Source organism: Lampetra planeri, chromosome 61 (genome assembly GCF_965212315.1).
Source record: "Lampetra planeri chromosome 61, kcLamPlan1.2.h2, whole genome shotgun sequence".
NCBI lineage: Eukaryota > Metazoa > Chordata > Hyperoartia > Petromyzontiformes > Petromyzontidae > Lampetra > Lampetra planeri.
This window is the reverse complement of record NC_136167.1, coordinates 1,651,508-1,675,606: the sequence shown is the minus strand read 5'-3', so window position 1 is coordinate 1,675,606 and position 24,099 is coordinate 1,651,508. Positions and strand designations below refer to the sequence as shown.

General features: G+C 54.5%; 1 protein-coding gene across 2 annotated transcripts in view; it reads left to right on the top strand.

Moving 5' to 3' along the window:
- The window catches only part of NUP188 (nucleoporin 188), a 55,299-nt gene that overhangs the window by 9,635 nt on the left and 21,565 nt on the right, over nucleotides 1-24,099 (top strand). For both annotated transcript variants that reach the window (XM_078619178.1, XM_078619177.1), the window contains exons 7-27: nucleotides 113-205; nucleotides 1,690-1,806; nucleotides 2,376-2,590; nucleotides 3,510-3,624; nucleotides 4,575-4,775; nucleotides 5,938-6,027; nucleotides 6,437-6,502; nucleotides 6,866-6,985; nucleotides 7,408-7,534; nucleotides 7,917-8,090; nucleotides 9,283-9,409; nucleotides 10,557-10,644; nucleotides 11,478-11,554; nucleotides 13,065-13,179; nucleotides 13,716-13,839; nucleotides 14,545-14,602; nucleotides 16,280-16,405; nucleotides 17,200-17,330; nucleotides 18,914-19,017; nucleotides 20,622-20,711; nucleotides 23,143-23,262. In XM_078619178.1, coding sequence (XP_078475304.1) covers nucleotides 113-205; nucleotides 1,690-1,806; nucleotides 2,376-2,590; nucleotides 3,510-3,624; nucleotides 4,575-4,775; nucleotides 5,938-6,027; nucleotides 6,437-6,502; nucleotides 6,866-6,985; nucleotides 7,408-7,534; nucleotides 7,917-8,090; nucleotides 9,283-9,409; nucleotides 10,557-10,644; nucleotides 11,478-11,554; nucleotides 13,065-13,179; nucleotides 13,716-13,839; nucleotides 14,545-14,602; nucleotides 16,280-16,405; nucleotides 17,200-17,330; nucleotides 18,914-19,017; nucleotides 20,622-20,711; nucleotides 23,143-23,262 — 2,478 coding nt within the window. The remainder of the gene's footprint in view (nucleotides 1-112; nucleotides 206-1,689; nucleotides 1,807-2,375; nucleotides 2,591-3,509; nucleotides 3,625-4,574; nucleotides 4,776-5,937; nucleotides 6,028-6,436; nucleotides 6,503-6,865; nucleotides 6,986-7,407; nucleotides 7,535-7,916; nucleotides 8,091-9,282; nucleotides 9,410-10,556; nucleotides 10,645-11,477; nucleotides 11,555-13,064; nucleotides 13,180-13,715; nucleotides 13,840-14,544; nucleotides 14,603-16,279; nucleotides 16,406-17,199; nucleotides 17,331-18,913; nucleotides 19,018-20,621; nucleotides 20,712-23,142; nucleotides 23,263-24,099) is intronic.

Here is a 24,099-nt window from a genome sequence, read left to right as displayed (position 1 = left end):
AGCCACCGACACGATTTTGTGGCGAATCGGGGTGTGTGCTGGCCGCTTGCGGAGCCACGGTTCGGCATCACGTCTGCTGGACACTTGCGATCGCCCTGTTGCTGCCTTGCAGGTGCGCGAGTACTACTTTGAGGAGCGGCTGTCGCTGTTGCGCTGTGTGCTGCACCTGCTCACCTTCTTCCAGGATGAGAGGCACCCCTACCGGGTAAGCGTCTCCGGATTGTCGTTGGGGCTACACCAGCGCTGCTGCTGCTGCTGAGCGGTGGTTATTTACCCCGATGGATAAGGATTTGCGTGCGTTGGGTGCTTACACTTCTTTTCGTAACTCCAGAGCGAGCGCCGTTGCATTACGTCTCATCTCGGACGTTTCGGTGCCCCTGTTGCTGCATAGCCAAAGGGGGGGACCCCCAGTGGCAGTGTCCCCGTGTGGTGCAAGGGGTGAGTGACACCGGCCAACAAGTGGGCATCAGCCTGCCATGTAGTTTATTTTTTCTTTCTTCCAATTGGCTTGCGAGATACATTATCAGAGTTGTGTTTTTTGTTTGCATTCTGACCGCAGGTATTGTGGTCAATGCAAACATGACTCCTTGTAAAAAAGGTGTCAGTTTTGTTGCCAGATAAAAGGGTTAAAAAACAATTGTCATATTTTGCTACTGGCAAAGGAGGTTCCAATGGTGAGAGTTATTTTTTTAACTTGGCAAATTTGGACGGTGTCGCCCGGCACACACATAGCCTCCTACCTTCTTATCGCTTGAAGTATTTTGAACGCCCACTGTGCAGCGGAGGGCACGTTTTAAGGTATTGCCATTGGCGGTACAGCGGTGGTGCGTGGTATTAAATACATTTCAAAAACATTTCCGCGACAATTATTTACATTCCCGCGATTCGCAACCCCGGTCAGAAAATCTTGCGGGGTGGTGCGTCAAAATCAGTTCTTACGAGGTCGAAGCAGTCGGGATACGGACGTTACGAGCAGCGAATGCGAAGCTTCGCAGTCTGTTGCCCCGTAGCAGCAGCCAGCCTGATGATGACTGGCTGCGTGTTCCTAAGGCTGATTTGACTCGTGGCCTGGACTTGGTCGGACGATTTAGACGGACCCAAATCAACGGTCAATATTGACCTGTTTTAGCAAGTCTCAGTAGACTGCATAAACCTTCGAATCACGTCAAACTTGGCAACAGACTCAATTAAATACTGACAAACGTATTTAAACGTACTGACAAACGTATTTAATTTAAATACTGACAATTTGCTGATTCAAATTGTTGAATTAAGACTGTTTTATGAGGACCAGTGTGTTATGCTGCCAATACGTCCCTTAATGTTGATTACGCTGCTGTTATTACATTGTGCTGCACAGGGATGGATGCCACCAGCCGGTCCCCTGTGCAAAAGTGGGCTTGGGCAGGACACGTCATGGCTGAAAGGAATTCACTTGTTAATTATAATAATGGTGCGGCAACTAAGGAGCGTACAGTGTTCCACCTCGGAGATGGAGCGATTAAATCAACCGGTGTGCAGTTTGCTCGGCGGATCGTTGGATCTGCGAAATCGTGAGAGCTGCCCGGTTGTTTGGTGTGATAACCCAGCAGCGGGTAGACCGTGGCCGATGACGACGACGACGAATGAATGGACGGCAACGTAGACCCGCGTTGTTGTTGATGTTGTTTTGTGCCGCGGGCGCCGCAGGCCGTGTACGCCGACTGCCTGGAGCGCCTGCAGCAGAGCCTCACCTCGCGCCACGTGGAGCAGCTGGAGGAGCGACTCGGCTCCCGCTCGTCGCTCTGCCACTTCCACGGGAACATGGTGGGTTTGGGGGACGTATGACCGCGACTCGATTTCCACCACCTTACTATAAATTTGAATATTTTTTTAATTTTTCCAGGTAAAGGCCCCACTGAGCCAACGTAGCTCTTTTTCAGGGAGCGACCCCTGGCTGTCACAAATGGTAGCTCAGCGAAGTGGCTTATCGACATGTGGAATTATAGCGGCTAAATACGCTCTATAAACGCGTGTTGTTGATTCTGAACGTCGGGGCAAAAAACCGGAGGACCCGGGGTATTGACATGCAAACTCCACGTAGATCGAACGCACAATCCGCTGCATGCCAGGCGAGGGAGTTAACATCTCGCCACCGAGCCAGCCCGGCACCGTTTGCCGAGCCCGCCCAGCGCCCCTCGGGAGCTGCCAGGGTTATTGAACTTCCACGGCGGAAGCCGTGCCGGGCGGTGGTTGGCGACGCTGCACGTGGCTGCCCGCAATCCGGAACCGGAGGCACCGAGGGTTGGTGGATCGGCAGTGGTTGCGAGATTTTCTTCCGGTGGGCATCGAAGGGAAGGGTGGGTGGCCTCACCCCGTTGTCGTTGCTCGTGCAGGCGGAGCGGCAGGCGGCGTGCTGGGCGCAGCAGTGCCTGCGCGAGCAGTGCCTGCTGCTGGAGCTGCTCTTCCTCTACTACGTCTACTTCGAGATGAAGCCGCACGCGCTGCTGCGCCTCGCGCGCCTCTTCCATGCGCAGAGCTTCGGCCTGCGCCAGCTGCAGGGGCTGGAGGCGCCGCACGAGGGCAGCGCCATGCTTGTCAGCCGCGTCGGGTCAGTGGTCAACTCCGTGCGCGTCTGTGTGTGTGTTAGTGAGCAGCACCTACGAAGGCTCACACGGCGAATGAGGGGTATGGGTGGCTGGCACCACCACGGCCGGCAGGCTGCCTTTGTCTCCCCAGTGGCAATGTTTACACATCGTAACCAGGGGCTTATTTGAGGCCGAGTCGACCAAGGGGGGAGGCTCAGAACGGGTTCAGATATTCGTCACCGATGTTGGCCGTGAGTGGGTATCGCTTGTGGTCGCACGGGTTAGAAGCCCCTCCGTTGAGCACGGTTGGCGAGGTACGGTGCAAAAGAAGTTCTACATCTCCTCTCCATATATATATAAAAGCCAAAGTTGTGAATATGTGTGTTCAAAATGTTTAGCGTACTTCCCGACATGCAAGAAACTGGAAATTTGCCATGTGGGTACTTTCCAGACTGTACACCATGCAAAAATTATTAAAATACACTTTTTTTTTTTGGAGAGGTGTGCTAAATAATGCATATAGTTTTTGCACAGCAAGTGAGCTGTGACGTCAAATGCTGTCATGTGACCCGCGCATGTGGAAGCATAACGCATTGTAGTGTAGTGGTTAGCGCGCCGCGCTATGAACCCGGCGACCCGAGTTCGATTCCCGCTCACGGCCACCACCGGTGATGATTATTTTAACTGCTCCTGGGCCTCCACTAGGTCGACTTAGCCTCAAACGAGTAACTGCTGTGGTGTGTGAACATCGCCACTGGGGGGACAAAGGAGGCCGGGCGTGGTGAATCCAAGTCCCGGGCGAAGCCGGGTAGTAGAGCTAGTATATATATACACGTAGCGCAGCGCGCTAGCGACTACACTCCTGCTTTCCACACACGCATGCACACCCTGTGCCCACACTCGGTGCTTGATGGCCTTGTGTCTTCCCCCGTGTGTTGACAGGTACTTCTGCGCGCTTCTCCTCATCGAGGGCATGGACATCGAGTTCCTGGCCAAGTGCGCGCAGGGCGACTGCGTGGAGCAACACCAGCTGGTCAAGGACGAGGCCGCGTTCAAGGTGAGGCGCGGCGGCGGTGCCGATGTCGATGGTGGTGAAGTTATTGATAGTGGTGGTCCTGGGCCTCCCCTAGGTCGACTCGGCCTTAAATGAGTACCATGGTGCGGTGTGTAAACGTCGCCGTTTGGGAGACAAAGTCGGCCGGGTGTGGTGCTGGCGACCCACCCCCTCGTTTGCCGTTGCCGGCCTTTATCGGCGCTACTCGCTCACACCGCTTGATAGTTGGTGGTGCAGCTTAAAATGATGACCTTCCGTAATTTGATTAATAATGGTAGCGGAAACTTGCCCCTACAGTTTGTTGAGGCTACACGGGGGCTCTTCGTCTTGTTCTATTGTGTGGTCCTGCTCTTTAAGAGAGTGGAGGAGTTCCTCTATCTGAGCAGCGTGTGAATGACTATTTCCGGTTTGGCAGCAGAGGTCTCGCTCCAAATCGGTTAGAGCGGCATTTATCTTTTCATCAGCTGCTTAACGCTCTGTGGAAGCTGCCTGGCCTGTCGCTCCACACAAAGCTCTGGGTCTTCTCGGCCGCAGGCGCTACTCGCTAGCAGCACTTGCTCCAACAGTGTCTTTGTGCATGCGGTAGTGCACCAGTACGAACCCAGAGACACGAGTTCGATTCCCACTCATGGTTAACACCAGTGACGATTGTTTAAACCGGTCCTGGGCCTTCCCTAGATCGACTCGGCCTCAAATGCGTACCTGGTGCAGGGTGTAAGCATCGCTATTGGGGAGACAAAGGCGGCCGTGCATGGTTATGGCCACCTATCCCGTCGTTTGCCATTCCGGCCTTCATAGGTGCTCGCAAACAGCACTTGAAAGTGGTGGTGCCGAGTTAAACGAGGACTTGCCGCATTGCTGTGAATAATGGTAGCAGTGCTAGTGCTGCTGCTGCTGACGATGATGACGACGCCAATGACGCCATTGCTGCCATGGGCTCCGTGGCCCGCCAGGAGCTGGACCAGCTGCTGCAGAGCCTCGGCGACCTGGAGATTCACGGCCCCGTGCTGCTCGCGTGGGCCATGCTGCGCTACAAGGCGCTGCCGGACGACCCCAAGTCGGCGACCCGCCGCCTGGGCCGCTCCGCCGTGCAGCTGCAGGCGTTCCGCCTCGTGTGCCGCCTGCTGCGGGCGCCCGGCTTCAGCGGCAGCAGCGTGAGCAACGCGCACTCTCTGTCGTCTTCCTGTCTTGTGTCGATTTACGTAGCGGCGCCGTAGTAGTGCGTGAGATCGTAGTGGTTGAGATACAGAGTGGGGTTGTTAGTAAAAGTAGTTATGGTGACAGGAGGACAGGTGGGAGTGGTTACGGAGGGGTGTTGGGGTAGTGAAAGGGGTTGGGGTAGTGATATGGATGTGATAGGGGTGAGGATAGTGATAGGGGTAGGAGTTGGGGTAGGCCTTGTCGTAGCTGGCTACGACAAGGCCTACCCCAGGGAGTTAGCAGTGGGGGTAGTGCCTACCCCAGGGAGTTAGCAGTGGGGGTAGTGGTAGCGGTTGGGGGAAGGGTGCTTGTAACTAGGGGGGGTTAGGGAGTAGCAGAAGTAGGTTTGGCAAGGGGAGATGATATGAGGATTCATGTAACGGAGGAACAGAAGCAAGTTAGCGAAGATGGTTGCTCTGTGTGCAGCAGTGGGAGTTTGTTCAGTGGAGGGGAGCGAGAAGGGAGAAGGAGCGAGAGAGAGCGAGGCTGGGCACAGGGTGGCGAGGGAGGCACACGGAGAGCGACGGTGGAGACTTGGGGCGTGGAGGACGCAATGGGGCAAGTAGTGAGAGATGAGAGAAGTGAGATCAGGTGTAAACGGGGACACATTCACTCTTCAAGGAAGATACATTTGGGGGGCGTGCGGTTTAGTTAATAAAATGGAAAAACCGGTGCACTCCTCTCCCCCGAGTTAACACGGAATTCGGGACGGTGCGCTGTTAACCTTTTCCCATTCCGATGATGTACATCATCAGTTTTTTTATTCCGATTTGGAAAGAAAATTTTAATTAGAACAACTTCATCGCTACCGAGGCTCCCCCACAAGGCCGTGGCGCAGTGTTGGTGCCGGCTATCGTAGAGTGCGGCGGTCGTGCCGCTGCGGTTCTCTACTGCGATCAGCGACGTCTTCGAAAACAACGACGCCAACGACCGCGCCTCTCTAAATAAAACCAACGGCCGAGCCGCCGCTTGCGCGTTCGCGAGATTCGGCGGTGAACGGTGACTGCCCGCGACCCGCGACTCGCGGACGTCTCGGAACGGTGCAAAGGGTTAACGGCTGCGATGGTGCGAGCGGCGAGAATCACCGCCGGCTGTCCGTCTCTGTCCCGCGCGCAGTGCACGTCCAGCACAGCGCGCGCGGTCGTCTACGGCCTGCTGTCCTTCGTGCTCGGCCTCTTCGACGAGGGCACGCTGGGAGAGCCCCAGGTGAGCGAGCGCCACTCTGCAAACGCGCGCACACATGCACGGGTCCACAGCCCAGTGTCTCTGACCTCTGACCTCTAGCTCAGTGTCTCTGACCCCTGACCTCTAGCTCAGTGTCTCTGACCCCTGAGCCACAGCTCAGTGTCTCTGACCCACACCTCAGTGTCTCTGACCTCTGACCCACAGCTCAGTGTCTCTGACCTCTGACCCACAGCTCCGTGTCTCTGACTTCTGACCCACAGCTCAGTGTCTCTGACCCCTGACCCACAGCTCAGTGTCTCTGACCCCTGACCCACAGCTCAGCGTCTCTGACCCACAGCTCAGTGTCTCTGACCCCTGAGTCACAGCTCAGTGTCTCTGACCTCTGAGCCACCCGGCCACCTACCAGAATGATGTTCCTTGTTGCTCGCAGGACTTGATGGACGTGGCGTGCGAGGTGCTGAGCATGCCTGCTCTCGCCGAGGCCTTCTGGGACGCTGTGAGTGCCCCACTGCCCCCTACGGCAGCCTCACTCTCCATACTCACGTTACGCACTCACTCGAGCCTACATAAGCACACCGCACCACCCTGTACCACTATATACACCCACACCAGCATGCAGTGCGAAAGGTTGCCACACCGCAGTATAGCAACATGATAGCCGTGCTAAATTGTCCTTCCGTACTATTGCATTGCGATTGTATTGCCTTTGCCGTGGTCTTATGTTGCCCTGGGGTTGTCTTGCCTTGCTGTCTTCACCGTGGTGTTGTCTTGCCATGGTGTTGCCCTGCCACGGTGTTGTCTTACCGTTGTTATTGTCTGTCCTGCCGTTGTTCACATCCTTTGCCGCGTCGCTTCTCAGGGCCTGGCGGGAGGTCTGGCCATGCTGTTGGACTCGGCTGCGGCGCAGTTCCCGTACGCGTGCGCGCCGCTGCTGCAGCTGCTCACGGCCACCGTGGTCAGCCAGGCCACGGCCAAGCGGGTGGGTGGGTGTGAGCGAGGCCTGTAACGATCTGCGTTGTATGTGTGAACTCACGCATTGAAAACATGATTACTTTTACTGACAGATAGCGATAGTTTGTTCATGTCTTTGGCATTGGAGGGGTGAATCCGGGTAATTGTTTTTCATGGCTTTGTATGTATCTATGTTCAACTTCATTTTGCATCGTACGTTGGCAACCGTGCTAATCGTAGATGCGTGGGGAAGGACACAAAAAGCAGTTATAACGAAATGAGTTTTCAATCTAGATGATTTAAATATGCGTAGCTCCAGTGGCTTCCTAATATCGGAAGGAAGAGCACGTTCCAGACGGCTACAGAAGAGCATCTGAAAGCGACCACCTGCATACGAGGCGAGGTAGTTGACATCTCGCCGCCCACGGCGCGACGTTGCCCTGCACGCAGGTCTACAACTTCCTGGACAAGATGACGTGCTACGCCGAGGCCGTGCCGCAGAGGCCGCGCGACATTGAGGCGTCCGAAGACGGAACCATGTGGAGAACGACGGCACCCAGGCACCTCTACCCGTTCGGTGAGCACTCTGGACCCCCCCCCCCTTACTGAGGCACCTGGACGTGTGGTGGTGGTGTGGTGGTGTAGTGGTGAAAGATCTGGACAAAGTCCTATCGGTGAGCTCCTCCGGCAGGGACGGCTGCGTTGGCTGGGTCATGTTGTGGAGCTGTTAGACCATGTTTTGTGGTGAAGGTGGTGGTGGTGGAGCGGCTAGACCATGTTTGGTGGTAATGGTGGTGGTGGTGCTGCGATCAGACCATCCATTTATTGATGATGGTGGAGGTGGCACGGTAGGGCCATAGTTGGCTTAATAGCTCATCGGATTCCTCCAGCATCAATGAATAAATATTCTGTAAGGCCAACGTGTTGAAGCGCTGACGACGCGGTGTACCGTTGCGTAGGCGCGGGGAGGACCACCATGCGGCTGCCGCAGGGCGTGGTGGGACGCGTGTTGCCCCTGGGCCCAACCGTGCCGGGCGGCCCCTCCGCCCTGGTGCACTGGGAGTTTGGCTACAGCGCGTGGGCGCTGTTCACCTGCGAGGTGGAGATGCTGCTGCACGTGGTGTCCACCGCCGGTGAGTGATCATCCTCCTCCTCCGTCGGCGTGGCGGATTGGAAGGGTTTGGCTGCAGCTGGTGCCGATCCCATTTCATTTATTTGCAATGAAACCTCGAGTTCGCCGGAGGAAAGCTTTTTGAGTTTAGTTTGTTGTCCTTCCCCCCCCCGCACCTCCGATTAGCACGGTTGGATACGTACGGTGCGAAAGAAGTTCTACGCGCATGGGAATGTTACTGGACATTTGCGTGAATACATTCCTGCAAAACCCCCAATGTTTGATTGTTCGATTTCAATTAAAACATTTTTATAAATACATGTTGGAAGCAGTTCATATTTCGATGGTATCATGTGGTAATGCTCCATCACATGTTTTAAATCTATTACACGGTGAATATTGAACTGAGGCTTGACTTTAAAAAATGTAATCGCAAATCAAATCGCAATATCTGTCAAATCGTTCAGCCCTAATATACACTGTGTGTGTACAGACTGAGAGCCATAGATTGGATTGTAATTCACATTTCCTTGTGCCGGCTTTCAGGCCACACTCCAGATCATAAGCCCACAGACCCCCAACATCATTTACTGTATAATAATTCGGAAATATATGCAAATTATAATTGGGAGAATGGGGGTGTTATACCGATGACAGATGTGGTGGTGGGGAGCCGGTTACGTAGCGGTTAGTGACGATTATTCGAACCGGTCCTGGGCCTCCCCGAGGTCAACTCAGCCTCAAATGAGTACCTGATGCGGTATATAAACATTGCCACTGGGGAGACAAAAGCGAACCGGGCGTGCCGTCGTCGGCCTTGACGGGCGCTGCTCGCTAACAGCACTCGCCCTGACGGTCTGTCAAGGCTTACACGGCAGAGGTCGCAACCGGGTACCCGGTACCCATACCCTACCCGATACCCGGCTACCCGTACCCGGGTAGGCCGTGAGTCACTGGTGAGTAACCGTTTGTCACTCATTTCGGGTAGGGTACGGGTACGGGTAGGGAATGGGTACCCGTACCCGGCTGGCCGGGTACGGGTACCCATTTGCGACCCTGGTGCGGCCGGGTACGGGTACGGGTAGGCCGTGAGTCACTGGTGAGTAACCGTTTGTCACTCATTTCGGGTAGGGTACGGGTAAGGAATCAAAACCCGTTTGCGACCTCTGTTACACGGGGGGTCTTTGTCTTTGGTGGGCTCGCGACTTGTGCAGACGTGGCGCGGCACTGCGAGCGCGTGCGTCCCATCGTGCAGCTGGTGCGGCAGCTGCTGGACGCCGACGGCTCGCTCGCCGCGCCGCTGCTACCCGTCACCTCCCGCCTCTACATGGTGCTGCAGAGGTGAGGACGCCTCCGGCAGACGACGACGACGACGAAAACAACTGCAGCCGCCATTCACCGCTTAAGTGGCGGTGGACGTCACCACAGCAGCGCTTTGTGCCAGGCTATGTTTTTAGGTTGAAATATTTTTGTGATGTACGTTGCCAGCCGTGTTTGTCCGAGGTGCCGTGGAGGACAGCAAACTGGACACAAAAAGCTATTCTGAAGAAATGAGTTTTCAATAATGCTGATAAATAGCAAATCACATTTTAGACGTATTCTTTGGTACTTTCGGTAAAGTCACGTAGATAGGTTAAAAAAATAAAAATCAACAAGAAACTACGACGTTTCGATTGCAACGCAAGCAATCGTCATTATCGTCATCATGACGATCGCGGTCATAACGTCGTAGTTTCTTGTTTATTTTATTATTTTTTACCTATTTACGTGACTACCGAACGAAACAAAGAATTTGAATTCCTGCAGTCACGAAAGCTTTAAGTCAAGATTCACATTTCAGACATTTCACCGATTTGTCTATTTTTTTTTTGACAATTTCCCACCACTACCCCAGCTGCGAATGTTTGCCCGGCTCGAGTGAGAAGCCGGGACTCTGGTCTAGGTTGTGGAGACCTAATTGACTCGTCTCTCTGTTATAACCTTTTATTTTATTGTCGTGTGTTCATGCTCCTTTTGTTTTCGTGCGATTTCTCCGTTTGTTTATTAATTTTTATTATCAGAGGGTCTTCATTTTGCTCGGTAGTCGCTGTAAGCAATAGGATTTGGCTCTCATATAATTAATGTACAGCATTGTGGGATGTAATTATGACGCTATGTAAAATGGAATTGTTATTCTGTAATCACGTATTGTGCAACTGACAGCATGCGTGTGATTAGAGCTGTCTATAGATTTTAACGGCATGGTGATTAGACGACTGACTTATCCTGGGTGAGCTGTAGTTAAAGGCTCTTCATCTGTCTTCGTACTGAACGTGTGCAGCAAAGCACCAAACACAGGACGACAAACACACTCGGTACAATCGGCATCGCGATAATCGTCATCACATTGTGAAAATTTTATGTATCGTATCGAGAAAATTGTTATTTTTGAGTGCGTGTTCCTGTACCCCCGTGTCCCCGTGTCCCCGTGTCTCCTCCATGCGCGCAGGCTCACGTGTGTACCCAGTCCGCCGCTCGACGTCATCGCGGCGTGCGTGAACTGCCTGGCGGCGCTCGTGCCTTATGGTGCCGCCAAGGTGTGTGCGCCGCTCATGAAACGTGGGCCCTCTGGCCCTCACGGAGTTCGTGAAACGTGGGCCCTATTGCCCTCACAGAGATTGTGAAACGTGGGCCCTGTGGCCCTAATGGAGTTGGTGAAACGTGGGCCTTTTGGCGCTAACGGAGTTCGTGAAACGTGGGCCTTCTGGCCCTCACGGACAAAGTGAAACATGGGCCCTCTTGATTTGAAGCTTTCGTGACTGCAGGAATCCATACTCTTTGGTTCTTTCGGTAAAGTCACGTAGGTAGCAAAAATACCAACGTGACTTCACCTAAAGAACCAAAGAGTATGGGCCCTCTTGTCCTCACGGAGAATGTGAAACGTGGGCCCTATTGCCCTACTTGAGACCGTGAAACGTGGGCCCTATTGCTCTACTTGAGACCGTGAAACGTGGCCCTTCTGGCCCTAACGGAGATCGTGAAATGTGGGCCCTCGTACCGCAACGGAGGTCATGAAACGTGGGCCCCTCTCGCCCTTACGGGGATCGTAAAACTATTGTGAAACATGGGCCCTCTGTTTAACACGTAGGCTTTCGCGACCAATATTATTCATTATAAAGGTGTTTGGGTTAGATCGCATTATTTATAAATGTGTCGTAACCCTCCACCACCCGACACGGCCAAACGTGACACAGTTTTTACTGTTTGGCCGTGTCGGGCGGTGGAGGGTTACGACACATTTATAAATAACGCGATCTAACCCAAAAAACATTATGAATGACCCATCCAGCCCGAACGGAGGTCGTAAAACGTGGGACACTTACCGTAACGTCGTCAACCTGTGTCCCGTGGTGCGGTGGCCTCGGCGCAGGTGTGGAGCGACGTGCAGCACACGGGGCTCCTTCCCTTCACCGTGTCCCCCGTGAGCAACGCCGCACGGGCAGCCAGGTACCCTCTCCGTCGCGCCTCTCGCACTCCGTTTCTCTTCGGCAATACACAAAGCACGTTTCGTCACGTCTCGGCGCAACCCAATTACAGTGTCCCGCTTGCGTCTAGTCAAGGGAACCCCTAGCAGCAGCTGTCGCTGCGTGGCTCAAGGTGTACGCAGCCACCGGTCTGCTTACCGGCATTAGTCTTCTAGGAGGGACGATATTGCCACGTGTGGGTTTTTTTATTCTCAATTAAATCTCTATTCGCCTATCTCTTTTAACCTTATTCTTGGTTCTAAAGTCACGTAGAAGGGAAACCGTAAAATAATAAAAATTTAAAACAATAAAATTCTCACTACGTTTCGACTGCAACACAAGCAATCATCATCATCAGGTGTGAAAAAAACACAGCAAGAAAATTTGAAAAAACGTGGCGTTTCTTTCTTAACGTTAGCACCACGGACAGCGATTTTGGCAGTTCAGATGGACGAGTCCATCTTTCTACGCGACTTTACTGAAAGAACCAAGAATATGAATCCCTGCAATCACGAAAGCTTTAAATCAAAATCTTTTAACCTTCTCGGGTGTAGAACAGGCCACCGTAGTGCAGTGGTGTCGGCAGGGTCCCGCAGAGAGCGGTGGATGTGTGAATGACGGACGGATGGCTGCCTGGCTAGCTCAGAGTGTGCACGTGTGTACTTGTGTATGTGGTTAGCGGTTAGCGTGCTGTGCTACGAACCCGGCCACCTGAGTTCGATTCCCACTCGGGGCCAAAATCCATTGACGATTATTTAAACCGGTCTTGGGCCTTTCCGAGGTCGACTCAGCCTCAAATGAGTACCTGATGTGGTGCATAAACATCGCCACTTGGGGAGACAAAAGCGGCCGGGCTTGGTGCTGGCCACCCACCCCCTCGTGTGCTGTGCCAGCCTTTATAGGTGCGACTCGCTAACAGCACTTGCCCCAACAATCTGTTAAGGCTATCCCGGGGATCTTTGTCTTTGGAGGGAGCAGTCGGTCATCTCAGTCAGTTTACCCATAACACCTGGGTCAGTCCCGTGACTTGTCAGCGAGCCCTCTACACTCCTCCCATAGCACCTCGGAGTGCATCTGGGCGCGGTGGTGACGTCACCGCTGCTTACGTGGCGAATGGCGGCTGTTGTTGTTATTGTTGGGGAGAGGTAGCGCAGTGGTTAGCACACCGCGGTACAATCCCAGTCCCCCCGGGTTAAATTCACGGCGACGACGTACGTCCGAGCGCCCGATGCTGGGCGGTAAACATCAGCGCTGGGGAGACAAAGGCGGCCAGGCGTGCTACCCAGGTGTAATAGGTCACACCTGGGTAACGGCACTTGCTGCAACAGTCTACCGCACGTGGGCGCTGGGTGCACCGCACTCGCGCCCATCGCGGCTCTGGCATGGTGGCGAGATGTTAACTACCTCGCCTGGTATACAGGAGGTCGTATGTTCGATCCCGACCCTGACGTATTTTTGGGCGGATCTGCGTTGCCTTCGTCTGTGCGACTCAGCGGGGAGGGCATGCACGCGGGAAACTACGGGAATCTGCTCGTTGGCTTCGAGAGGCACCGGGGCGATTTCCGTGTGACGGCGTCGTACCTCCGGCTCGTCACCGCCCTCCTGAAGGTCATGCCGCCACCATCCCTCCCGCTCGCTACTGACAGCCTGCTCCCCTCACTCGCCCTGCTCCCCCCTCACCGCTCCCCTCCCACCGCTCCCCTCCCACCGCTGCCCTCCCACCGCTCCCCTCCCACCGCTCCCCTCTCACCGCGCCCCTCTCACCGCTCCCCTCCCACCGCTCCCCTCCCACCGCTCCCCTCCCACCGCTCCCCTCCCACCGCTCCCCTCCCACCGCTCCCCTCCCACCGCTCCCCTCTCACCGCTCCCCTCCCACCGCTCCCCTCCCACCGCTCCCCTCCCACCGCTCCCCTCCCACCGCTCCCCTCCCACCGCTCCCCTCCCACCGCTCTCCTCCCACCGCTCCTCTCCCACCGCTCCTCTCCTACCGCTCCCCTCCCACCGCTCCCCTCTCACCGCTCCCCTCCCACCACTCCCCTATCACCGCACCCCTCTTGTCTCCTCGCCCCTCCCCCCCCAACGTGTGACCTCCTCCCCCCCCCGCTCCCCTCTCCGTGTGTCCCCCCCCGCCGTGACGTGCGCAGGGCCTGGTGGGGAGCAGCCAGTACCCGAGCCTGCTGCCCTGCCTCGTCTTCACGCTCAAGGAGATCCTGGCGCGGTACCGCACGTGGGCGCTGGGCGGCGCCGACGGGCACCGCGAGTGCATCGGTCGGTTTCCCCCGCGCACCGCACTCGCACCCATCGCGGCTCTGGCACGGTGCCGAGATGTTAACTACCTCGCCCGGGATACAGGAGGTCGTATGTTCGATCCCGACCCCCGACGTAAAAAAAAAAATTCGCGTGGATTTTTTCTCCGCCTCCGTTTTTTTTCCCCTCCGCATTTAGAATCGACATGCGTTTATATTTAGCTGCTCCTAGAAATTTCCACGCGATGATAAGCCGCTTCGTTCAGCTCTCGTGTCCGGTTAGGTCGCTTCTGCAAAAGAGCTATATCGCTCAGTGGGCCTTATCTGGTAAAATAAAATTGATCTCTGGCACGTTAGAAGGTCGCACTCATCATTTGTGGCAAGCGCTTAATGCTCTTCCGGTATTAGGAAACGCAAACCCCCCCCCCCCACACCTCCGACTACGACGGTTGGCTACATATTGTGCGAAAGAAGTTCAACATACGTACATAAACATACGTACGGTCAACCCATGGCACCTGGGTCTATCCCGTGACTTCCTGTCAAGCGGGCCTTCGACACTTCGCGTGGCCTCAAAATTGCAGCGAGCGTGGCACAGACGCCGCTGGTGACGTCACCGCCGTTTGGTGGTGAACGGCGGCGGTTGTTGTTGTTGTTGTCTTCGTCGTCATAATGAGTTCACGTTTATTTGATTTGTTCCGCGGAATCGTCTGTGCTGTGTCTGTAGGAAAGTTGATGCTGGAGCAGATCCACTTTGTGCTCAACATCAGCGTCGACAGTGGCAGGTACGGCCACACAGCCGGAACTAGCAGGGCCACCCCGTGGCCTGCTGTCGTCTCTTCTGTTTAACACTTTCCAACTTAGCTTGGCCGCACTAACGGCGTCATGTGCCGGCCCTTAACAGCTGCTCACGAACGGCACTTGTACCATCCGTCTTTGAGTGATGCACGGTTGGATCTTTATGGGACCTCCTTTGCCAGTACCAAAATATACTAATAGGGTTTTTCCCCTTTTTTCTGGCAACAAAACTGACACCTTTTGCAAGGAATCATGCTCACATTAACCACAATACTTGCAGTCAAATGCAAACAAAAACACAATACTCTGATAATGTATGCATTGGCTTTGAAACTGATTGGTCCACACCAGAGACAGCTTTCTTTGGAGCCTAGTCTCATATGGTGTTCGACGAGTGCGCCTTTTGGCGTCATCTGGTCGAACACCATATGAGACTAGGCTCCAAAGAAATCTGTCTCTGGTGTGGACCAATACATTTCAAAGACAATGCATAAATTATCAGAGTATTGTTTTTGTTTGCATTTGACTGCAAGTATTGTGGTTAATGTAAACATGATTCCTTGTTAAAGGTGTCAGTTTTGTTGCCAGAAAAAAGGGGAAAAACCCTATTAGTATAGGTTGGATCTTTGTCGCCGGCGGTGGTAAGCAGCGGTAAAGACGGTTGTGATGGTGGCCACGGTGGTAACGGTATTGGTGATGGGGAGCGGTGGCGCAGCGGTTAGCGCGCTAAGGACCAGACGACCCGAGTTCGATTTCCCGCTCACGGCCAACACCAGCGGTGATTATCTGAACCATTCCTGGGCCTCCCTTAGGTTGACTCAACCTCAAATGAGTACCCGGTGTGATCTGTGAGCATCGCCACTTGGGAGACAAAGGGCGGCACAGCGTGGTGCTGGCCACCCACCCCCTTGTGTGCTGTGTACCGGCCTTCTGAGGTGTTGCTCGCTAACAGCACTTGCCCCAACAGTCTACGTGGGATACACAGGGGGGGGGGTATTTGTCGTTGGTGCTGGTGGTGGCAAACAATGGTAAGACATTTCTACACACGTGACTTTACCGAAAGAACCAATGAGTATCGTAAATCCTGCAGTCACGAAAGCTTCAGTCCTATATTAATGGTAAGACGGTCATTACATTGGGCATGGTGGTAACTCTGTTGGTAATGATAGTGGTGTTGGTAATGGTGGTGGTAGTGGTGGTGTTGGTATTGGTGAAAGTATTCGTGATGAGGATGGTGGCGGTAGTTGTAGTGGGGGATATTTTTGGTGATGTTCCTAATTTTGTGAAAGTAAGGGTGGTGCTGTTGGTAGAGATGATGATGATGATAGTGTGGGGACCGGTGGCGCGGCGGTTAGTACTCTAAGCCATGAACCTGGCGAATCGAATTAGTTTCCGCACACGGCCAACACTGGTGACGATTATCTGAACCGGTCCTGGACCTCCCCTAGGTGAACTCAGCCTCAAATAAGTACCCAGTGTGCTGTGTGAACAATGCCTCTCGGTAGAAGAAGGTCGCCGGGCGTGGTGTAGCATCATATGCCATAGTGTCGGCCTTCATAGGCGCCAATACTCGCTAGCAGCACTTGCCCCAGCAGGCCATGAAGACTACACAGAGAGGGGATCTTTATCTTTGACGACGATGATGATGTTGACGTTGTGCGCAGGGGTCCCAGCCTGCAGGCCGTGTGTCTGCACAGCCTCCTGCACGGCGAGTCCGGCCTGGCCCTCATCCACATGCTCTCCATCGGCGTGGGCGCCATCGACACCGTCCTGGCCGCCCAGCCCGGCCGGTACGCAAACCGCACTCGGCCACGCCCGGCACCACGCCAGCGCGCACACCGTGGCGACGTGGCAAAAGTCACAAACGCCGGCCGGTTACATCTTGGGAGAGGCGGAAAGCATCCAAACTCTCTGCTACCGCCACACCGCGACCTGCCCACCAACTGACCACGAGCGGTGTGCCACATTTGTGCTGCTGGGTGGACGTGGGCAGAGAGGGATTCGAGAAACTTGAACCGTTGCTTTGTTGCGTTTAAAAACTGGCCACCCCTGGATTGTGCGCCCACGCTTACAACATTGCAGATTCTTTAAACATCCCCAGTAATTTGTGGGATGCAGTCCATTCACCTACATTGTACCGGGGACAGTCGGACATCCCACTGCCTCTCACTAGCAGTCCGTGGCTCACGGACTATTAAGGGGTCCTGTGGGGACCGAGGAGTGCGTGGGGTCTTCTCTCGGGGGAAGAGATTAATAAATTATTTTTAAAAGCTTTTCCAATTTCCCTCTCTTCCCAGACAGTCTGACCACATCACCGAGTCACTCTCGCTCCCTCCCACTCCCCCATCAACGCCCTCCCTCCCTCCTCTCCCTCCCTCCCTCCATCCCTGCCTCCCCATCATCGCCCTCCCTCCCTCCCCTCCCAACACAACTCCACTTCCCCATAACCGCTCGCAGTCCCCTCTCCAGCTTTGTTGAGGAAGACCACCAGGCCCAGGAGTCGAACCTGTTGCCCAAAAGAGTAAGGGGATGTGATCGGGGGGGGGATGAGACTCGAATTTTGGAACCGTGGTGTACGTCGCAGAGTTCTGGAGGGACCGGCGCTCACGCTTATCCAGACCATGAAGCTGGCCTTCTCCGTCATCAACAACACGCTGAGGCTCAAGCCGGCGTCGGACGAGCTCACGCCGCTGGAGCACGCGCTCACTCAGCAGGGTGAGCGGTCGCGTCGTCGCAACGTCGCGCGGCCACCCAGCCGGCGTCGTTTATCTCAGTCGTAGTCCTCGTGTATATATATATTAAAGGGAAATTTGTGAATGTGTGTCTGTTCAAAATGTTTAGCATACTTCTCAATATGCAACAAACTTGAAATTTGGCATGTGGGTAGCTTCCAGACTGTACACAATGCAAAACGTATAAAAATATACTTTTGTATTTTGGGGGGGGAGGAAGCGCAATAATGGATATATTTTGCACGACAAGTGAGCGGTGACGTCACATCTGTGATGTCACCCGCATGCGGCAGCATCACGCTGTGTGCCTGCTGACGTCACGCATCCCAACCCTCCGCGTAGGCCGTGTATTAATCCAAGACAAGAATCCAAGTCTCGGGCTAAGCCGGGTAGTAAAGCTAGTATATTTATAAATGTTTTTTACCAGGTATGGCTCCCACTGAGCTGCTATGTAGCTTTTTTTCAGAAACAACCCTGCCTATCGAAAACGATAGCTCAATGGCGATGGCTTATCATCATCGTCGTCGTCACGTGAAACTTTATAGCAGCAGCAAAGTACCCGAAACGAGCGACGTTGATTCTAAACGTGGAGGGTAAAAAACCGGAGGATCCGGAGAAAAATCCACTTGACCACGAGGAGAGAGAGACACGCAGACTCCAAATATATGCAGGCCTGAGGGTCAGGGTCGGGATCGAACCCATGATCTCCTGTATACCAGGCGAGGTATTTAACATCTCCTAGCCACCGTGATGATGATGAGAGAGAGACACGCAGACTCCAAATATACAACAGGCGTCAGGGTCGGGATCGAACCCATAATCTCCTGTATACCAGGCGAGGTAGTTAACATCTCCTTGCCACCGTGATGATGATGAGAGAGAGACACGCAGACTCCAAATATACAGCAGGCGTCAGGGTCGGGATCGAACCCATGATCTCCTGTATACCAGGCGAGGGAGTTAACATCTCCTAGCCACCGTGATGATGATGAGAGAGAAACACGCAAACTCCAAATATACAGCAGCAGATGTCAGGGCCAGGATCAAACTCGCGACCTTCTGTCAGCGATGCCATTCTCATAGTGTGGCCGACTGAAGCGGTGAAACGTTGAGTCGGTTGTTGGGTGCGAGCGGGACACGCGTCACATTTTTTCCCCCCCACTGTCATCGGCTCGGCGAGTTCGGTGAGCTCGGCGAGTTTCTTCTGTTTGTACGGTATGCAGCCAGTCACCGCCCTCGGCGTCCGTCGGCGCACTTGCTGTCTCGAGCAGCGTCGCTAAGTTATCCGCGTCTCCGTCGAGAGGGATTAACTCCCTCTCGTCACAGTCCTGCTGTCTTGTCTCCTACGACCTCTACCAGCTTCCCCCGCGTCCCACCCCTCGTCCCACCCCTCGTCCCACCCCTCGTCCCCCTCCCGCCCCCCTTCCCGCGTCCACCCCCGTCCCCCCCCCCCCCCGCATCTCATCCCCGCTACCCCTGCGTCCACCCCCGTCCCCCTCCCGCGCCCCCCTCCCCGCGTCCACCCGTGACTCGTGCGTGGGTTTGCGCGCCGTCCACCCACCGCAGGCGTCCACGGCAACGTGATGGCGATCCTGGCGCGTTACATTTACCACCGGCACGACGCCGCACTGCCCAGGCTCGCCGTGCAGCTGCTCAAGCGCCTCGCCATGGTGAGCGCCAGCCGTGCCCCCCCCCCCCCCCACCACCCCCCTTCAGTACAGGTAGTCCCCGAGTTACGATGGGGTCCGACTTACGATATTTCGATCTTACGATGGCGATAGCGATACGACAAAATTGCCATCATCAGCAACCCTTAACATCGTTCAAGTATGCAGACGAAGGACAGAATCTTGGTGACTACAGTACAATATGATACATTACGATACGTTCAATGCATGCATGATACGTAGCTTTAGCGATTTCATTTTAGGGTTACCACGATACGTTCAATGCATGCTAAAAGTTTTTACAGCAGATAGGATTGTTTCCTGAAAAAACTTTCTATTAAATTGCAGTTCATATAGGTAGGTTAAGAATTTACCTTGTTTTTTTACTTTACATTTTACTGTGCAATGCAGTATTGTAATTAATAAATACAGTATATAGTTTATACAGTACGGTACTGTAAATTGCTCTGTTTTGCTAAATTATCACCATTTTTTAAGACTCCTGGGTAGGCTAGGCCATCTTCGACTTACGATATTTTCGACTTACGATGGGGTCGTCGTAATGCATCTCCATCGTAATTAGAGGACTACCTGTAACCTTTATTTTTGACTGCAGGAAGAATCTGATGAGCTATAAAGCTCTTGATCAAAGATTTCCAATAGGGGCATGGGGGTCAGAGAGTTACAACAACAAACAATTCAACAAACACGATTCGAGTGCAAAGTATCGGGGAGGTAAACAAATCGGTAAGAAAAAGTGGATGAGGTTAACGATTAATTATTAAGTTCATTGTGAGCCCCATCTGAACGGAGATGATACAATCCAAACTGTCAAAAGTTGACGGTTAAAGTATTCCAATGACGCTGGCATGGGAATCACACTTTACACTTTCCCGGACACTTTACCGCTGTAGTAACATCCTCTTTTCAAGTGATGGATGCGTTGAATTTTTTGAATTTTTTTAAAATGTATTTTACAGTTAAACTTGCGTTTCATTACGTGCCCGGGCACAACTAGAGGTCAAATGAATCATAAGCACACGTGAACAAAAATATGTCCATCAGCTGCCCGCATCATTATTCTCTAGCAGCATTTGTTTACATTTGCGGAACTCTGGATCGGTTTCGACCTTGTGGGTTTTATTGGCAATTGCATTCCCAGAATCTAAATGAAATTGTTACAGATGTTGGCAATTATTAACGTGTTTTGTTATGTTGTGTGAATTCAGTGAAATTAAATCCGTTAACTGTTGTTTTAACAACCGATGATGGCGCTGGTTCTTTGGCACATGTTTGTGCGGCACGTGCTGGCGCTGCGGGGAGCGGTGCCACAGCGGTTAGCGCGCGGCACTACGAACCTGGCTAATCGAGTTCCATTTCGCTCATGGCCAACACCGGTGACATTTATCTGAACCGGTCCTGGGCCTCCCCTAGGTCGACTCAGCCTCAAATGATAATTCGTTGCGGTGTGTTAACATCACCACTGCCGGCCTTCGTCATTGCTACTCGCTAACAGCACTTGCCCCAGCAGTCTTCTAGAGGCCATATGGGGGATTTTTGTCCTTGTGGCGCATACCGTGTGAGTGACGGGCGGCTTGTGCCGGCAGGTGGCGCCCATGTCGGTGTACGGCTGTCTCGGCGGAGATGCGCCGGCCATACGGGACGCCTTTATCGGCCGCCTGCGATCACCCACCGAGGTGCAGGCTCCTCACAAACAGCCCTCAGAGTCCCCGCGTGCCCACTCACCACGTGGTGCCCACTCACCACGCGTCACACTGTGTGCCCACTCACCAAGTGTCACACTGTGTGCCCACTCACCACGCGTCACACTGTACCCACTCACCACGTGTCACACTGTGTGCCCACTCACCACGTGTCACACTGTGTGCCCACTCACCACGCGTCACACTGTGTGCCCACTCACCACACGTCACACTGTGTGCCCACTCACCACGCGTCATACTGTGTACCCACTCACCACGCGTCACACTGTGTGCCCACTCACCACGCGTCACACTGTGTGCCCACTCACCACGCGTCACACTGTGTACCCACTCACCACGCGTCACACTGTGTACCCACTCACCACGCGTCACACTGTGTGCCCACTCACCACTCGTCACACTGTGTACCCACTCACCACGCGTCACACTGTGTGCCCACTCACCACGCGTCACACTGTGTACCGACTCACCACGCGTCACACTGTGTACCCACTCACCACGCGTCACACTGTGTGCCCACTCACCACGCGTCACACTGTGTGCCCACTCACCGCGTGTCACACTGTGTGCCCACTCACCACGCGTCACACTGTGTACCCACTCACCACGCGTCACACTGTGTGCCCACTCACCACGCGTCACACTGTGTGCCCACTCACCACGCGTCACACTGTGTACCCACTCACCACGCGTCACACTGTGTACCCACTCACCACGCGTCACACTGTGTGCCCACTCACCACGCGTCACACTGTGTACCCACTCACCACGCGTCACACTGTGTGCCCACTCACCACGCGTCACACTGTGTGCCCACTCACCACGCGTCACACTGTGTACCCACTCACCACGCGTCACACTGTGTACCCACTCACCACGCGTCACACTGTGTGCCCACTCACCACGCGTCACACTGTGTGCCCACTCACCACGCGTCACACTGTGTACCCACTCACCACGCGTCACACTGTGTGCCCACTCACCACGCGTCACACTGTGTGCCCACTCACCACGCGTCACACTGTGTACCCACTCACCACGCGTCACACTGTGTGCCCACTCACCACGTGTCACACTGTGTACCCACTCACCACGTGTCACACTGTGTACCCACTCACCACGCGTCACACTGTGTGCCCACTCACCACGCGTCACACTGTGTGCCCACTCACCACGCGTCACACTGTGTGCCCACTCACCACGCGTCACACTGTGTGCCCACTCACCACGCGTCACACTGTGTGCCCACTCACCACGCGTCACACTGTGTGCCCACTCACCACGCGTCACACTGTGTGCCCACTCACCACGCGTCACACTGTGTGCCCACTCACCACGCGTCACACTGTGTGCCCACTCACCACGCGTCACACTGTGTGCCCACTCACCACGCGTCACACTGTGTGCCCACTCACCACGTGTCACACTGTGTGCCCACTCACCACGTGTCACACTGTGCCCACTCACCACACGTCACACTGTGTGCCCACTCACCACACGTCACACTGTGTGCCCACTCACCACACGTCACACTGTGTACCCACTCACCACGCGTCACACTGTGTACCCACTCACCACGCGTCACACTGTGTGCCCACTCACCACGTGTCACACTGTGTACCCACTCACCACGCGTCACACTGTGTGCCCACTCACCACGCGTCACACTGTGTGCCCACTCACCACGTGTCACACTGTGTACCCACTCACCACACGTCACACTGTGTACCCACTCACCACACGTCACACTGTGTACCCACTCACCACGCGTCACACTGTGTACCCACTCACCACACGTCACACTGTGTTCCCACTCACCACGTGTCACACTGTGTACCCACTCACCACACGTCACACTGTGTGCCCACTCACCACACGTCACACTGTGTGCCCACTCACCACGTGTCACACTGTGTGCCCACTCACCACACGTCACACTGTGTGCCCACTCACCACGTGTCACACTGTGTACCCACTCACCACACGTCACACTGTGTGCCCACTCACCACGTGTTACACTGTGTACCCACTCACCACGTGTCACACTGTGTACCCACTCACCACACGTCACACTGTGTGCCCACTCACCACGTGTCACACTGTGTGCCCACTCACCACACGTCACACTGTGTGCCCACTCACCACACGTCACACTGTGTGCCCACTCACCACGTGTCACACTGTGTGCCCACTCACCACACGTCACACTGTGTGCCCACTCACCACACGTCGCCCACTCACCACGTGTCACACTGTGTACCCACTCACCACACGTCACACTGTGTGCCCACTCACCACGTGTCACACTGTGTACCCACTCACCACACGTCACACTGTGTACCCACTCACCACGCATTGTTCAGTGTGTCCACTCAGCATGCGTTGCCCGCCGCCGTGTGCCCAGGACATGAGAATCAAGGTGATGATCCTGGAGTTCCTGACGGTTGCCGTGGAGACCCAGCCCGGCCTCATCGAGCTCTTCCTGGACCTGCAGCCGGAGAGCGGCGCGGATAGCGGCTCCAAGGTGAGAAACGGACGCACGCACACACGCACACGCATACATAAATACATACACACACACATGCGTGTGTCTCATATGTGCGTGTGTATAATGGGGAGCAGTTAGCGTGCTGCGCGACGAACCCGGCGACCCAAGTTCGGTTCCTGCTCACGGTCCTGGGCCTCGCCTAGGTCGACTCAGTCTAAAATGAGTACCTGGTGCGGTGTGTAAACATCGCGACTGGGGAGACAAAGGCGGTCGGGCGTGGTGCTGGCCACCCACCCCCTCGTGTGCCGTTTCTGCTTTTTTAGGTGCTCGCTAACAGCACTTGCCCCTACAGTCTGTTAAAGGATTTACACGGGATCTTTGTCTTTGTGTGTACGCGTGCATGTATGTGCGTGTGCGTTTGTGTGTGTGTGTGCGCCGGTTGTGGGGAGCTTTAGTGTAGCGGTTAGCGCACTGCGCTATGAACCTGACGACCCGGGTTCGATTCCCGCTCACGACCAACACCAGTGACGATTATCTAAACCGGTCGTGGACCTCCCCTAGGTCGACTCAGCCTGAAATGAGTACCTGGTGCGGTGTGTAAACATCGCCACTGGGGAGACAAAGGCGGTCGGGCGTGGTGCTGGCCACCCACCCCCTCGTGTATCGTTCCGGCCTTCATAGGTGCTCGCTAACAGCACTTGCCCTTACAGTCTGTTAAGGCTATATGGGGGATCTTTATCTTTGTGTATGTATGTAGTGTATCTATGTATATGTGTGTATGTATATGTGTATCTACGTGTGTATTTATGTGTGTGTATGTATGAGTGTATGTGTGTATGTATGAGTGTATGTGTGTATGTATGAGTGTATGTG